This window comes from Cibotium barometz, chromosome 51, assembly GCF_041138505.1.
Source record: "Cibotium barometz isolate CiBa-2024 chromosome 51, ASM4113850v1, whole genome shotgun sequence".
Taxonomy (NCBI): Eukaryota; Viridiplantae; Streptophyta; class Polypodiopsida; order Cyatheales; family Cibotiaceae; genus Cibotium; species Cibotium barometz.
Window position 1 is genome coordinate 29,992,389 of NC_141096.1, and position 15,229 is coordinate 30,007,617.

Consider the following 15,229-nt stretch of genomic DNA (forward strand, 5'->3'; position numbering starts at 1 on the left):
CCCTGAACTATCTACAAACCATTAATGGTTAATTAGAGTCTTTGATTAGTGTAAAAGAGGACAAGATTAGTAAAAAGATTAATCTTAGATTAATTCTTAATCACTTTTTTTTACATAACTCATTAAGGCTAATGAGGATTCAATAAGAAGATGCTCACGAGTTATCAATTTGTCCATTTTGGGAGTCAGGTGTGTCATTAAAAGGTTGACTTTTTTTATTCCACTTACCTTTATTGGAAAAATACCCATATCCCTTTTATTTTAAATTCAAAAATATTCCCCCCAACAAGGGAAATTCGTATTTCCCACTAGACCAAAAAGAAAAATCGAATTTTAATTTTCACGTGAAGTCCGATTCATGCGTGAAACACCAGAGTTTCATGTGGGGGGGAGAATCGAAATTTAATATCCGCGTGAAGTCCAGTTCACATGTGAAAACCGTTTCATGACTTGAAACACCAGAGTTTCACGTGGGAAAAAAAACACACCCCTGGAAAACACCCTTGTTTGGAGGCTCATATCTCCTAAACCGTATATCCGATGAAGGCGCTATAGGAATCATCGGAAAGCTTACATCGAGCTCTTCGACTTTGCAATTAGTCGTCCAAAGTCAAAATCAATCATTTTGGCCTCCAACCAGTAGCCTCAAAATTTGACCCGAAAATCGAGAAAAAAAACAGCCCAAAAACCATAAAAAAATCGTAAAAAATAGCGCAACAACGATGACAAGTCATATTCAGGCTACTTTTTGAGGGTCTAAATGACAAAATCACGACGACTCAGGGAAACAAAGTTGTAGTACTCCAAAAATACTACAACTCCCTCATACAAAGTTTTTCAAAATTCCTTTTGGAACACCCACAAAAATGTGCTCTGCGAAAGAGGAAACAAATTCTCTAAAAAAAAATCATCTTGAGACAGTGATGGAGAGTAGGTTTTAGGACCTCCTCTTCCATCTGGGAAGTTCCTAGCAACCGCTTTTTCCAAAAAAATATCTCAAGTCGTTCATGTGCGTATAGCGCCTAAGCTAATTAGGGTAAACGAACACCCATTTGATCCAACGAAGAGTACGCCAAGCCTCTTGAGGTTGCAACGGGCTGAGGGAAAGTATAAAAAGGAAAAAAAAATGTAAGTGCTCATTAAGGAGAATTTAGGCACTCCAATATGGCCACGATAGAGGGAGTGCCAGGGATCACACAAGGACTAAACCCAACGGCTGTCATCTTCGAGCCATTGAGATCGATACCGCCAATTCACCTCCCCATGCCATTGGCCATGCCTATAACAAGTGCGTCATCAGGTTTTACACCCCCTGTTACTTTCATTCCACCGGGCTTTGGTCCCTTGCCTAACATTCGTGCAAATCGTATAAGTACCAACCCTTTCCTAAATGCCTACACCTTGGACATACTAACTAGTCTAAGAAGGGGGGTGGCCCCACTACAAGCCATTGGGGGTTCTAGCGAGGGGGTTTAAATTATCTAGCGTCGCTTATACGATGACGAATGTGTTGCTTAAGCAACGTATTGTCGCTAACGACGTTTAAATTATTTTTTTTAAAATTTCATCGCTTATATGATGTTTTTGGAGGCGTCGTTTAAGCAAATGTCTAAAACGACTGTTGTGGCGACGTTTGCATACTGATATACGTTGCTTAAGCGACGGCTAAAAATTTTATATCCCCGGCCAGTCGGGAGAGAGATTTGTTTCTGCGAGGCACGCGCGGACAGACGGTGGCTGCATCAAGAGCAAAGGAGGGCAAAGAGAGCAAAGGAGGGTCAAAGCAGAGGGGGGCAATTGCATCGAGAGAAAAGGGGGCTATGGCATTGCTATGATAGTCGGGATCACAAGAGGGCAAAAGGGGACCAGACAAGGTATGCTAGTGTTGAAGCCTCTCTCTCTCTATCTCTACCTCTCTCTCTTAAAGAAGTAATGGTGGTGAGCTTGCTTGTAGCTGGATTCTCGTCTCTTTCTCTCTCTACAATGCATTACATTCAATTGCATGTAATGCAAGCAATCAACACTCGATATGATCTCACCATTTTCCAATGCAAAAGAAGCTCATGCATTTCAAATTTTTATGACATGGAATTAGGGGATGCGAACATATGGCATCCTTTTTTTTAAAGAAACCCCAATTTGAGCATCTTGCGCATGCTTCTCCCTAGGAGTTCTTTGTTCTTCCGTACCTCTCCCCTATGATAGCTTGTCTTGACTAGCTTTGATAGCCCCTTTAGGGTGCAATGGCCCCATGGCACTTGAGCACATTGTGTCCTCAAATAGGATGCAAATAACAAAGAAAAAGTTATGGGACAAAAGTCAATCCCATAGATTAACCCCAAATGGAAGCCTCAATTGTTAATAGTAGGGATAGATACTTCCTTGGAATTAATGGATGATGTTTGCTTGTTTGACCAAATGGGTTTCTTAATGCATACATAGAAGATTCTCTATTAAAACCTACCAAATGCTTGCTTGAATTGTTTTAGGCAAGGACACATCATAAAGGATTGCTCTTTATTGGAGGGGGAAGCGAAAAACTGATGGTTTCCAGACAGTTAATAAAAAACAGCATGCTAAACCTGAAGTGGGCTCTCAGCCTATCCTTAAAAAGCACATCAATAAATATGCTCCTTTTCTTGTTGAAGTTGAAAATTCTATGGTTGATGCCCAAGAAGAGGATAACAATGGGGGACAAACCCCCAACACCTGTGATATGCTCAAAGACCACCAGTAGTAGCTACATGTCTCTCCTATTGTTCTTGTTCATAATAAGGATAATGAGTTGCCTCAATTCCCCAGCCAAATCTCATCCTCTAATTTTGAGCAAGATGAGGTTATGGTAGAGGACTCTTAGCTAAAGTCCTTTTTTGATAGGATTGAGAAAATTGATAATGATAGGAAAGCTTCCCTCTCCTCTTATTAGAAGTCTGTGGAAATCATCATCATGACATAGGTAGAGGAAGATACCTTACCAGTGTTTCCTGAAAAATCTAAAGCCAAAAGGAAAAAAGAGAAAAACATTGACCCTAATAGGGCTTAATTAGTGTTTAATAAGCCTCCTTAGTCCTAAATCATCTAAAAAACCTAAGTCTTTAAGGGTGTTCTTTTAATTGTAAGGGGTTTTGTGATCCCATCAAAGCTGTAGTTATCACAAAATGGATAATTGACCACCATCAGTATAAGTTTGATTTTATATGCCTTCAAAAGATTGAATGTTGTGGTCCAATTTTGGATGCCAATCTCAAAAGACTTGGGGGGGACTTCACCTGGTTTCCCTCCAGCCATGCCTCTGATAAGGGAGGCACTGCCATTCGGGCTTGTGCAAAAATGTGGCCAATTCAATCTTGGCTAGTGCCTCCTACTGGGTGGCTATCCATGGGTGGCTATCCAACTGGATACACCCTTCAACCTTAACATTGTGTCTATTAATGCTCCTTGTAGTGTGAATGGTAGAGCTGAGCTCTGGGAGGAGGTGAGTTTGGCAGAGCCTTGCATTATCACTAGAGACTTTAATATGGTTGAGGTCATTTCGGATAGATGGAGTAACTTGGGTCAGGTAATTCATGGTAGAGGGAGCTTGATGAATGGAATAAATTGTTGGAATGTCTTGATGTGATGGATGTTTCTTATAATAATAGTGTCTCTTGGACTAACAAATAGGAGGGGAGCTACTACAAGGCAGCTAGACTTGACAAGGTTTATGTAAATTTCTCTCTGCTGTCTAATTTGTCTTTTGTTTTTGTTTGCTCTCTTCATTAGTCTATTCTCATTTCTGATCACTTTCCTCTTGTTTTCAAATTCAAGTAAGATGTCAACATCAGCACAAGGAATGGGGGGTTCCATGCTAACCATTCTTTGTTTAAGCTTGAGGAAGTTAAAAATGTTGTGTATGATATTTTTGCCAAGCTTTTCAACAAGGTTGTTCTTCCTCTCAGTCTTGTGTGAGTTTTGTTAAAAAAACTCAAGGGGTTTTCAGTAAACTCATGAGAAAAGATATGAAAATAAAAAAAAAGAAGGAGAAATGAGATCCAAAAAGAGATAAATGACTTGGAATCTTTAAAGGGCACTGAGAACCTCTCAACCAAGCTTTCAGATCTTAAAAACTCTCTAAAATTGGAAGAGCTTCTTGAATATGAAAAGATTCTCCTCTACACTAAGGAGTTTGGGGCAGGGAAAATAGACAACCAAACAAACACCACCCAAGAAAAAGAAAATTAGAGAAATGGTTCCTCCATTAAAGGAAAACAAGGAAAACTCCGGAAACATCATGATGATGAAAGAAAACCTTAAATTTGTGCAATAATTTTTTAGCAACATCTTCTCTAAGTCTCCTACTAGGTCAGAGAGGTTACTCAAGCTAGAGCCATTATTGCTAGAACTAGGGCAAAAGCTATCCCCATGAAGTTAAGGCTCAAATGGATTTGCCTCTAACTGAAGGGAAGTTTAAAGAAGCTGTTGATGCTCTTGCTTTGGGAAAAAACCCTGGTCTTGATGGGCTACCAAATGAGTTCTATATAGCTTATGTGGATTTTTTCCCCCTTATCTCATTTTGGTTTGGAGGGAATTTGCAGGTTTTTTCTCTTTCAATTTCAGTTAATACTAGGGTTATAAAGCTTATACACAAGAGGGGGTCCAAGAACTAGATTGATAATTGAAGGCCCATTACCTGCCTCACTTCTGTTTATAAAATCTTTGCTCTTGCTCTTGCTAGAAGAACATCTCCTCTATTAGATTCTTTTATTCTTAAAGAGCAAAAGGGTTTCATCAAAGGTAGGTACATATTGGATGCTATCGTAGCTATGTGGGAAGGTATGGAGTATGCTAATGATCATCAAATGGATATTGTTTTCTTTAAAATTGATTTTGGAGTGGGATTTTGTTTTCTAGTCTCTTGAGGATATGGGGTTTGGAAAATTTCAGAGGGTCAGTCCACACCCTCTTTGGGAATTTCAGCGCTCTTATTTCTTCGAATGGTACTCTCACTGAACCCATCCCTCCAAGGAGAACTATCAAATAGGGATGTCCCCTTGCCCCTCTCCTTTTTGTCATTACTACTGATGCCCTAGGATGGCTTGTCTCTAATGCCTTGAACAAAGGCTCTTTGAAAGGGCTGAAGCTTCCTAGATCTCCCAAATATCTTTGTCTACAGCAGTTTGCTGATGATACTAACTCTCTTGTTTTTAATGATGCTCAATCTATAAAGACTTTTTGGAGTTGCTTAAATACCTTTTGTTTAGCTAGTGGGTATATCATTAATCATGCCAAAATAGGTTTTTGGACTTATAATGGCACCGCTCTTGATGTGGTCACTAAGGCTAGATGCAAGCAAATTATGAATGGTGAGATTTTTAGACTTTTGGGCATTCCTATGGGCTTTAAGGTTTCTCTAAAATATAGATGGAATTGGGTAGTAGACAAAGTTGATCTTTGGAAGGGCTATCAAACCTCCCTTCTTGCTAGAGTGTTTCTCCTCAATCACTACCTTCTCCCTTCTGTTAATTACTTCCTTTCTTGCTAGAAGCCTCCTAAGTCTCACCTGCAAAATATTCTCTCTCTAGACTCTAATTTTTTGTGGGGTGGGAATGTAGGAGTCAAGAAGGTTGCTAAAGTTGCCTATAAAATTTATGTTTTACCTAAAGAGAAAGGGGGGGACTTGGAGTTTACCTAAAGAGAAATGGGGGCTTGGAGTTTTCGACCTAAGTAAACTTGTTGACAAGTTTGCATAGCTAAGTGGGTTTGTAGAGGGATTGATAGTACTGATTATTTGAGCCCTATTGATTAAAATAGTCTGTCACATATTTGAGCTTAAGTAAAAGAAGTGCTGGACAAGGTTCTCTCCTCTGCAAATCTTTATGTCTAGGAAGGAATTCATTCCTAAAGGTTCAACTCTTATTAGGAACATGTGGGGGGGCTACTTGGAAACCCTACCTTCAGGTAAAAGACACCCACCATTCTAAGTCTAGACTCATTCTAGAGGACTTTGGCTGGTTTGGTTCCCTCCTTCCTAGCATAGATAAATAGGACTTCAATAGAGCTCACAAGCTGTACAAAGTTGGTATCAAATCTTGGAGAGATTTGTGGAACAAAGATAAGTGGGAATGCTCTTCACTTCTGTTGGAACACTTGTCTACTACTTTTTGTTGCAAGGCACTTCTAAGGGAAAGGATCAGACAAATTTCTGATATAGGTATAGGTAAGAGGTATTAAAAGGAATCGCTCTTGGATATCAGGTGCTATAATCAACTTTCTAGGTGATAACTCTGCTCTTATAGCTAATTTGAATGATAGATGGGGCATCAATTTGAATGCCTATCAATGGACCTATAGATTCAAATCTATTTGGGTCTTTTCTAGTAGCTCCAAACATGCTTGTTTTCTCGGGCTTATTCTGCACAAAGTAGTTTGGTCTGGCTAGAGAACTACAAGAGTGGGGGCTTATAAGGGCATCTAGGTGTGGCAAAGGTGTAGAATATTTAATGCATCGCTGTCCATGAATTGTGAAAGCAATAAGAAATTTCTTAACATCTTGCATGATTGCTATCCCCTTCTCATGGAAAGAGATACTTCTTGGTGAATGTAGGCATATGGATCCTATTCTATGGAATAACATTGGGAGTAGTCTTCTCTGCCATATTTGGAAAGATAGGAATTCTAGTGTCTTTGGGAAAGGGTGTACTAGTCACATTTATGCCTTTGTGGCTAACCTAGAAATATTGGCTCTATAGGCTAAAATGGCTATTAAAGAAGCTCGTGATGAAGATTCCAACATCCACTCGATGATAAAGAAATACAAATGGTAGGAGTGGTAGGTTAATTTGTCAAAAATTTATGCCTCCACAAGGCTCATTATGGTGGAGAATATCTTGGAAAGAGCTACTAAGATCCCACCACTAATGTTGATGGACATTTGCACGAATATAGTTTTTTAGGCATACATGTTTAATGTCACATTTGAGAGTATTGTTGCTAACTGTAGGGGGATGCACACTTGAGAAGGGAGTAGCCAGGTATATAGAGGTAAACTTGGGAAGGCTTGCATCATAGTGCTTAGAGGATGGTTGGTATAACCCTTATTATAGCTTTGTGTGGGACCAAGATCCAAGCTCATTAATTTTTTTAAAAAAAAATTCTTGGACCTTTGATAAAAAAAGGGATGACCAAATGCCATCTACCCCTGCACGAACAGTCGCCACGCACGCACGATGGGGAAAGAGGAGGAGTATGTGTGTGTTTTTATACTACAAACCGAGAAAGGAGGAGGAGCTTGTATGGCCTCTAATTAACTTTCGTCACCCATGGGCGATCGACAAGGTGCACTACTACAATCACTACAGTGGCAAAGGGTGATAGTGTGAGAGGGAGAGAGGAAGGAACTCCAAACACTGCTAGCTAAGCATCACCATTCTAGAGCATAGGTGGAGAGAGGAAGATCATGGGCTGACAGGGCATAGAGACATAGAGAGAAAGGGTGCTACTCGCCACATTGCGAGTTAGTAAGATAGAGAGGTTATGATTCATGGAGAAGCTCTGATGCTTGGGTCTTAAGTAATGTCTCTTAATGTTTTGAGGGTTGCAAACTTGGGTAGTTACTAGTAGAAATAATGTTCTTGAACATAGATGCCATTGCTATGGGCCAAATTATGGGATCCTATATATGACTCTTCGACGTTCTTTGCAACAGTCCATATACGACTCTTGCAAATTTCGAGATGTGGATGCATCTTGCTTGGAGTTATTTAGTCAATGTTTCTGATTAGATAGATTGAGCTCTCCTCTAACAATGTATCTCTAGTCTGACATAGAGTTGTTTTAAATATATAGATACGATGAGTGACCACACCCGTAAAGTGAAGCTAGCGATCATCAAGACTTTGCTATGAGGCACTGGACTTTCTGGAGATACACTGTCAGAGGCCATGGCAGATTATGTGGAGATGGATGATGCAGGTTTAGACGATGCCATCGCGATTCTTGGGAGATTCAGTATGCCCGTAAGACCTGGAGAGGGTACATCCTCCTAGCCACATGCAGGAGTGGAGACTTCTTCTCATGCACACACTACAACGCATCGATAAGCTTCTCGATTGATAAAATAGTAATGTCATGCTTTTTTTACATATAGAATTCTTAATATATATATCCTTTTGATGTCTTTGTTTGCTTAGGACTCCTATACCAGGTACATCACATCAAGAGAGTCAACGGCTTACTCCTGATGTACCTCCTGGTACTCAGGTGACACCTGATTCATAGGCTAGTGGTCGTTCGTCTCGTAGGTATATCTTTTATGGCGATTACGGATTAAATATCAAGTACTTTTTAAGAACTCACATCTCAATATATCATATGTTTGTATTGCACGTAGGCATCAGAGTAGCACAGCACCAGTGCCCCCACCAGTGCCGATGCCCACGTGCACTGGCACTTTGGGTGTCACATGCGACATCACGCCTGACAGGGGTATCCTTCAGGTCGGAGCTGGCATCGCCTTCAGATGTCGGATGAGAGACCTTTGCATGTCTTATCTACAGCGAGTTCATATACAATGGTAGTAAGTATTATTTAACATAAAGAATATGAATTACAGTTTTTTATTTGAATTACTAAGTGACTTTATTTTGCAATGCAGCGATCAACTTGAGGATGACAAGAAATATGTCATCAACACACTGGAGACGGAGTTTGGGAGACAGGATGGAGTTGGAAGTGGTTTTGCTAAAGCAAATTTGCAAACTCATGAGTCATCGACGCGACAATGCACAGTAAGTAGAGAGAGAGAAATGAAACAAAAAGAAATGCTATATTTACATCTTCAAAAGGCCAAAATGACCTATGAGACCACTAGAGAGCTCTGATACCAATGTCAGGTAGTAAAACAGTGGTACTAATGGTTTGCTACAGAAGAAGCATGAGATCATACATATCTATGGTCTCTCAATCTGCGTCCATGAGGCAGCTGACAAGCATGGGGCCCATATTGCTACCGCATACATCAAAGCTGGGGTGACCATACATCAAAGCTGGGGTGACGATAGTGTCATAGAGAGAGAGAGCAGAGCTGGAGTAGCAAATGGGCAGCGTGGGGGGTGCTGCGACTAAGGGTACTGTGGGTACTCAGTGAGAGTGCTGCTGGAACTACTACCACGAAATGCTAGAAGACTACTAGCTTTGATGGTCTACTACTAGGCCAAGTCGATCCAGGGAACAATGCTTGATTTGCAGGTACTGAAGGTTGAGATGCTGATATTGGGGTTGAAACGCGAGATAGAAGCCTTGGTAGAGGAGGGGAATCGAATCCCGATACGAACTTTCTTTCAGTGAACTTGAAGCTAAAATTACCCTGTACACACCTAGAGCAAGAAAAACAAGTCTGAGGGGAATCGAACCCCGAAACTAGCCATATGAGGCTATCACCACGAGACTCCCCACCACCCACCCTTGTTAGTAAGTTTTCAAAAGAATAAAAATCATGACTTCACAATGAATTATTTTGAGATTAAATCTTACCGAACATAGGTTGATCCGTGAGTTGACACATAAGACTAATAGTCCTCATCGTCATCTCTGAGATTAACCGTCAATAAAATTTCATCTTCATTATCCTTGTTGACTTCTTCGAACTCCTCCATCGTTAAATCTGTGTTGACATTCATTTCCTCTGTAGGCTCGACATCCATTGTTTCTTCCTCTTCCGTGTCTGTAGTGTCAGAGTCTGGATCATTGTCGTTCTCATCATCTAGAATGTCATCATGATCGAAAAGAAGAATTCTACACCTCTCTGACGTCGATGTGTCTAGATTCGAGGGCGTAATCAATTCATCCTGATCTTCTTTCTCAGAGTCAATGCTATCAAACAAGTGTCGACCTCTAGGTTGGACATGCACAACTTGCCACCATGGATGAGCATCTGTATTCTTGTAAAAGAACGCTTGTTCAACATGAGTTGGCAGAATGTAAGGCTCTTTCGTTGCATGCAATAACTTCGAGGAGTCGACGGACCAAAATCCGGACGGTTCTCTTTTCATTGTGCATTATTGCCTTTATACTCGACATGAAACCAATCCACCTTCAAAACCACCTGTCAAAATACACGACGAATCAAAACTTTAGAATTATGTATAGCTTCAAGAAATCTACATGTCATTGTTGATGTCGCCCTCCCCCTCTTCTTCCAAGCCAACAATGGTAACACTTATTGAATCAATAGTGTGGTCTCATCATCTAAAAAAGCAAGTCAACAAGTTTAAAAGAGAAGGGGCACTTGAAAAGGTTTTGTAATATTGGTTTCAATCCACTAACAAACCAGTTTATATGTTTGGAGAATAAAAAATGGTCTTCAATCACTAGATTGACACCCTAATAGTTTCGGAGCACTGCGAATGGGTTTAAAGGAGTTTCCAACGGGCAACATATAGCAAGTGCTAAAATGTGGTATTAACAAATGCAAAGCACTGCTAATCGAATAAAACTAGTTAAAGAATATAGGTTGCTACCTTTCTTTTCAAGCATGGCATGACCAAGTGGTTTCCTTAACACCATTTTTTTGCTTCTTCGGGTATGGCCTGGCTACAACCAACAAAACAATGCACTTGCCTTTGACACATACATAAGAGTAGAAAAACACATGGTATGCATGCTTGCAAGGTAATATAAATAGACCAACAACAGCTTGGTCCTCTTCAAATCCAAGGCCACACCCTGGGTTACTTTTTGTCGCATCAACATACTATCCTCATGCAAGAGAATCTTTGGCGGTTGTCGAATGATCATCGTGCTAGAGTTCTCCAACTTCACGCCCATCAAGAAAGCTCTACTAGCACCTGCTTTCTTCATAATCTCATTCTTGTGGTCTAAATCAGCCTACAAACACAAACAAAGAGGCAATGAACATGGCATGGAGTTTCCTTATATGTAGAAAACACATGTACAAACCTTTTATTTTTCAAGTACTTCTCTAATGACACAAGGTTTGTCTTCAAGCTATAGCTCTACTTGTTCTTGTGCATCACGGGCCATGATATTTGAAGGACGCATCATGGCGTGGTATTCAATTACACCTTCAATGCGATGCAAGATGCACTTTTCCTCTTGTACCTTTGCTATCTGATTGTATGAAGAGCCAGCAATGGAGCTTATTTGATGCACTCGTTCTTCAGTAGAATTTCATTCAGTAATGTCTGCACCACCTGACCTGAGACCTCTGCCTCTTCCTCATAAATGCTACCTTGTGCCAACGGAGTGCATGCATCTTGAGATAGTATTACACCACAGCTCATAGATGACATTGACTGTACACCTACCTTGCATATCCACTAAGTTCTTTTCTTTGTGTAATTGTAATCAACACTTCTCTTCTTAACAACTTGCTAAGCAAATATGGACCACTTCATTAGACCGATACAAACCTGGTAGATGTAGCCTCGCAAAAATTCAAGGTCCATAGAATAGTTTGAGGGTGTAGTCTGGTAAACTTGTTTATATAATGTATACAAGGGTAGGTAGTGCTCATGCTTTTCCATTTTCCACATCACCTTGTTGTCTTTCTCAGGAGCTCTAAAAACACTAGACTTAGCTAGTGCTTTGGTGGAACCTTCATTTCCCCTGAGTCTCACTTCTACTTTTTCTACCCCTCATACTTCCACTTTCCCTAGTCCTAACGCTTCAGCTCATCCTAGTGCTCAGCACACTACTATTCCATCGATGGTGCCGTCTCCCCAGCATATACCATGCTCACGATACCACTAGGTGGTGATAGCTCAAGGGCTTCTCAGAGACATCTTGATAGTCAAGTAGTGGGGGAGGTAGGTGTGGTGGATGCTTTGGGGGAGGTAGGGGTGGTGGATGCTTTGGGGGAGGTGCACAATCACCTTTGCCTATGGTGATAGGTGACGAGCCCAGGGAGGGTGGGATGATTTACTACACTTTTGTGCTCACTATAAATACATTACACATGTCACTCTTAAAATCACCAGATCAAACATGGCGTTCTCAAAATCACAAGAAAAGTGATGGATTATTTCTTTCATTTAACATCACATATCTCATTTTTAGTTAGGTGGAGAACCTCTTTTTATGATCAAGCAACACTGAACCACAAGGATACCATCGCTCCAAATGTATTGTGAATTTTATAATATTTGAGCTTGAACCACTAAGATTTCTAAACTTCTAATATGATTAGAACGAATGTGCACTTATCCCCAAAAATTTTGCAACCCATAACCTACTCTCCTCAAGTAACACTTATTGTTTTAGAAAATCTTTTTTGTTTGAATTTGGATGTTATATTTCTTTATTTATTCCATGGTTTTTACCACATATTTGCAATAGAACTTTTATGGTCTTTATTTATGAATTGAGTCACATACTACATTATTGCTTTCCACATACATTATTTATATATCTTTATTTCTTTATATCTTTCTATCTCTGTCTTTGTTTTTCTCTCTTTCTTTCATGCCATTGTACTTTTGACTATAAAAGTTTGATCAAACTAGCTAGAATTTTGTTTGATAAAAAGTCCATGAAAGGAAATTTTAAGTGTGTAAAGTGACCAACACCACACATTAGCGAGGGGTTTATATTTTTTGTGAGCTCTCTATACCATGAGATTTTCTTTGAATGATTTGCATAAATTGTGACATTTTACAAACATATACATGGGATGTGACTCGAACTAGTTGGATGATTTGAGACATCAAGAGTAGTTTTTTATAACTTTTCTCTATTTCAAACATGATTTGATCATCATATACGAAAGTTATAACAAGTCAACATACAAACCTATAAGCAATATTCGCGTAGATTGTAGTTCTTGTCGCAAACCCAAATTCTAGCCCACACATTATATACATGTAATCCCTTATGTCTTTAGACAATGTTAACCATTGGTGCTTCTTACAAATCATCTTCACCATGCAGCTTCATCAACTAGCACACAGAAGATTCACAAGAATGTTGAAGCATGATCATACTCCTTCAAAGTCACCTTGCATAAGATTAACACACATCATATTCTATAAATTCTCGAAGCCTACAAATTGAACAATTCCACACTTTCACATATACATGACACCCATTTCACATACACAACATGAAGAATAATACCATCAAAAAACATACATGCTCATGTAGCATACCTCAAAAATATCCATATTATGCATGATAAATATCAAAACGTGATGTAAAAAAGTATATAGCCCATATATCCAACTGAAGTGTAATGGGATGGATCACATGAAATATCCATATTATGCATAATAAATATCAAAACATGATGCAAAAAAGTATATAGCCCATACATCCAAGTGAAGTCTAATGGGATGGATCATACAAATCAGGTTGACCATGCAACTTCATCAACTAGCACACATAGAAGGTTTGCAAGAATGTTGAAGCATGATCATACTCCTTCAAAGACACCTTGCATAAGATTAACTCACATCATATGCTATAAATTTTGAAAGCCTACACATAAATTGAACAATTCCACACATTCACATATACAACTCATATACATGACACCCATATCACATATACAACATGAAGAATAATGCCATCAAAAAACATACATGCTCATGTAGCATACCTCAAAAATATCCATATTATGCATGATAAATATCAAAATGTGATGCAAAAAAGTATATAGCCCATATATCCAAGTGAAATCTAATGGGATGGATCACATGGAAGATCATATGAAGAGAAATGCGTAGGCATGGAAGCCACATGGGTTGAGGCAAAATCCGTCAACGTAGACATTAGCACAATGAGAATGGTGTAGAAGGACCATAGGCCAATGTGATTGGACACATTGCATGTGATGAACCCATCCTCATCTAAAGGAATGGTGAAGGTAGCTCTACTTTTGCCAAAGAAATATCACAAGAGATGTGATTCCATTGAGGAACTTATATGGAATCAAGAAACTCCACATGTAATCATGTGGAGTTTCTTGATTCCACATAAGTTCCTCAATTTTCCCACATGTAATCATGTGGAGTTTCTTGAGTGCACATAAGTTTCTTAAATTTCCCACATGTACGTTGTGAGGGTAGAAAAATGAACCAAAAAACATGTATATTTGTAAAAACTTTGGAGTTTGTGCATCAAAGTCCGATGTATGGGATGCATTTAGGATAGGTTTTATAATATGTTTTGATATGTAGTGTAGGGGGGGTGTAGATAGTCAAAGTCTGATGTATGGGATGCATTTAGGATAGGTTTTTTAATATGTTTTGATATGTAGTGTAGGGGGGGTTTATATCTACAGAATGCATCTTACATTGTTGTTTATATAGCATTATGCATGTGTGTGGAGGAACATCACAGATAAAGTGATGATGATGAATTTGTTGAGAGGGATCCCTTAAGTTAGAAGCTGTGGGTGTTGGTGTGATGACATTAAAGCCTCGCATTGGGCATACTTGTTACATAAGAAAGTGGTATAAGGGCTTAAAGTGTAAGGATGTTATATGGTTAACATTAAGGTACTTATTACCTTAATATTAACCTTACATTTTAAAGGTGATGGAGAGAGAAAAACGTGGAGGAGCTGGTCGTTTCCAGGAAGCTCCTGGAACATTGAGAAGACTAGGTGAAACCGTTGAAAATAGAAGCGCATGGCTATGTATGAAGGAGGCATGGAGACTATCTTACGAAGTTAGGAATGCATGCGGGAAGGTCTATGAAATTATTGGTAGAGCTGCTCTGTACGTGAAAGACTCACGGATCTTATTCAGGCCAGCCTCACCGGAGAACCTACAAAGATCACTGATATTCACCACCTCTCGAGTGTAGAAACTACCAGGCAGAGTTTGACTCACCATTCGCGTCAGACCAAGGCATGCAGTTGAGTCCCCTTGGACTACGTACGGCGCATGCCTTCTTTGCATGATGGTGGCAGCATGGCTTTGACCCATTGGCTGGCATTTCAGGCTTCCTAGTGACAGTTTGCTTCCTAGACCTTAGGAAAGAGTACCTTCCTCTTCTCCTAGTGATTGGTGGTGCCATTGAGAGAGTGACAAAATCCTCCCCCACGACTCCCTCAGCCCTCGAGCGCAGCTAGGATTACATCCCTCCGCATTTGTGAGGCCTCGCTGGAGTCAATACCGCATTGTATTTCTATTCCTAGCCTCTGTGGTGGGGACCCCATACAAGAATGCATGAAGTATTCTCGCCTCCTAGGTCAATGCTTCATTTGCAGAGACAGATGGGTCACTTAGGT

General features: G+C 39.8%; 1 protein-coding gene across 1 annotated transcript; it reads right to left on the reverse strand.

Moving 5' to 3' along the window:
* Positions 1-9,545: 9,545 nt before the first annotated feature.
* On the reverse strand, positions 9,546-10,028 carry LOC147609519 (uncharacterized). Its single transcript, XM_086787894.1, has one exon. It carries the CDS (start codon positions 10,026-10,028, stop codon positions 9,546-9,548), a length of 483 nt encoding a protein of 160 aa, XP_086644020.1.
* Between the last annotated feature and the right edge of the window lie 5,201 nt (positions 10,029-15,229).

What these genes read in the sequence shown, in the direction of transcription:
- LOC147609519 (XM_086787894.1), bottom strand. Translation starts at nt 10,028, where the DNA reads ATGAAAAGAGAACCGTCCGGATTTTGGTCCGTCGACTCCTCGAAGTTA.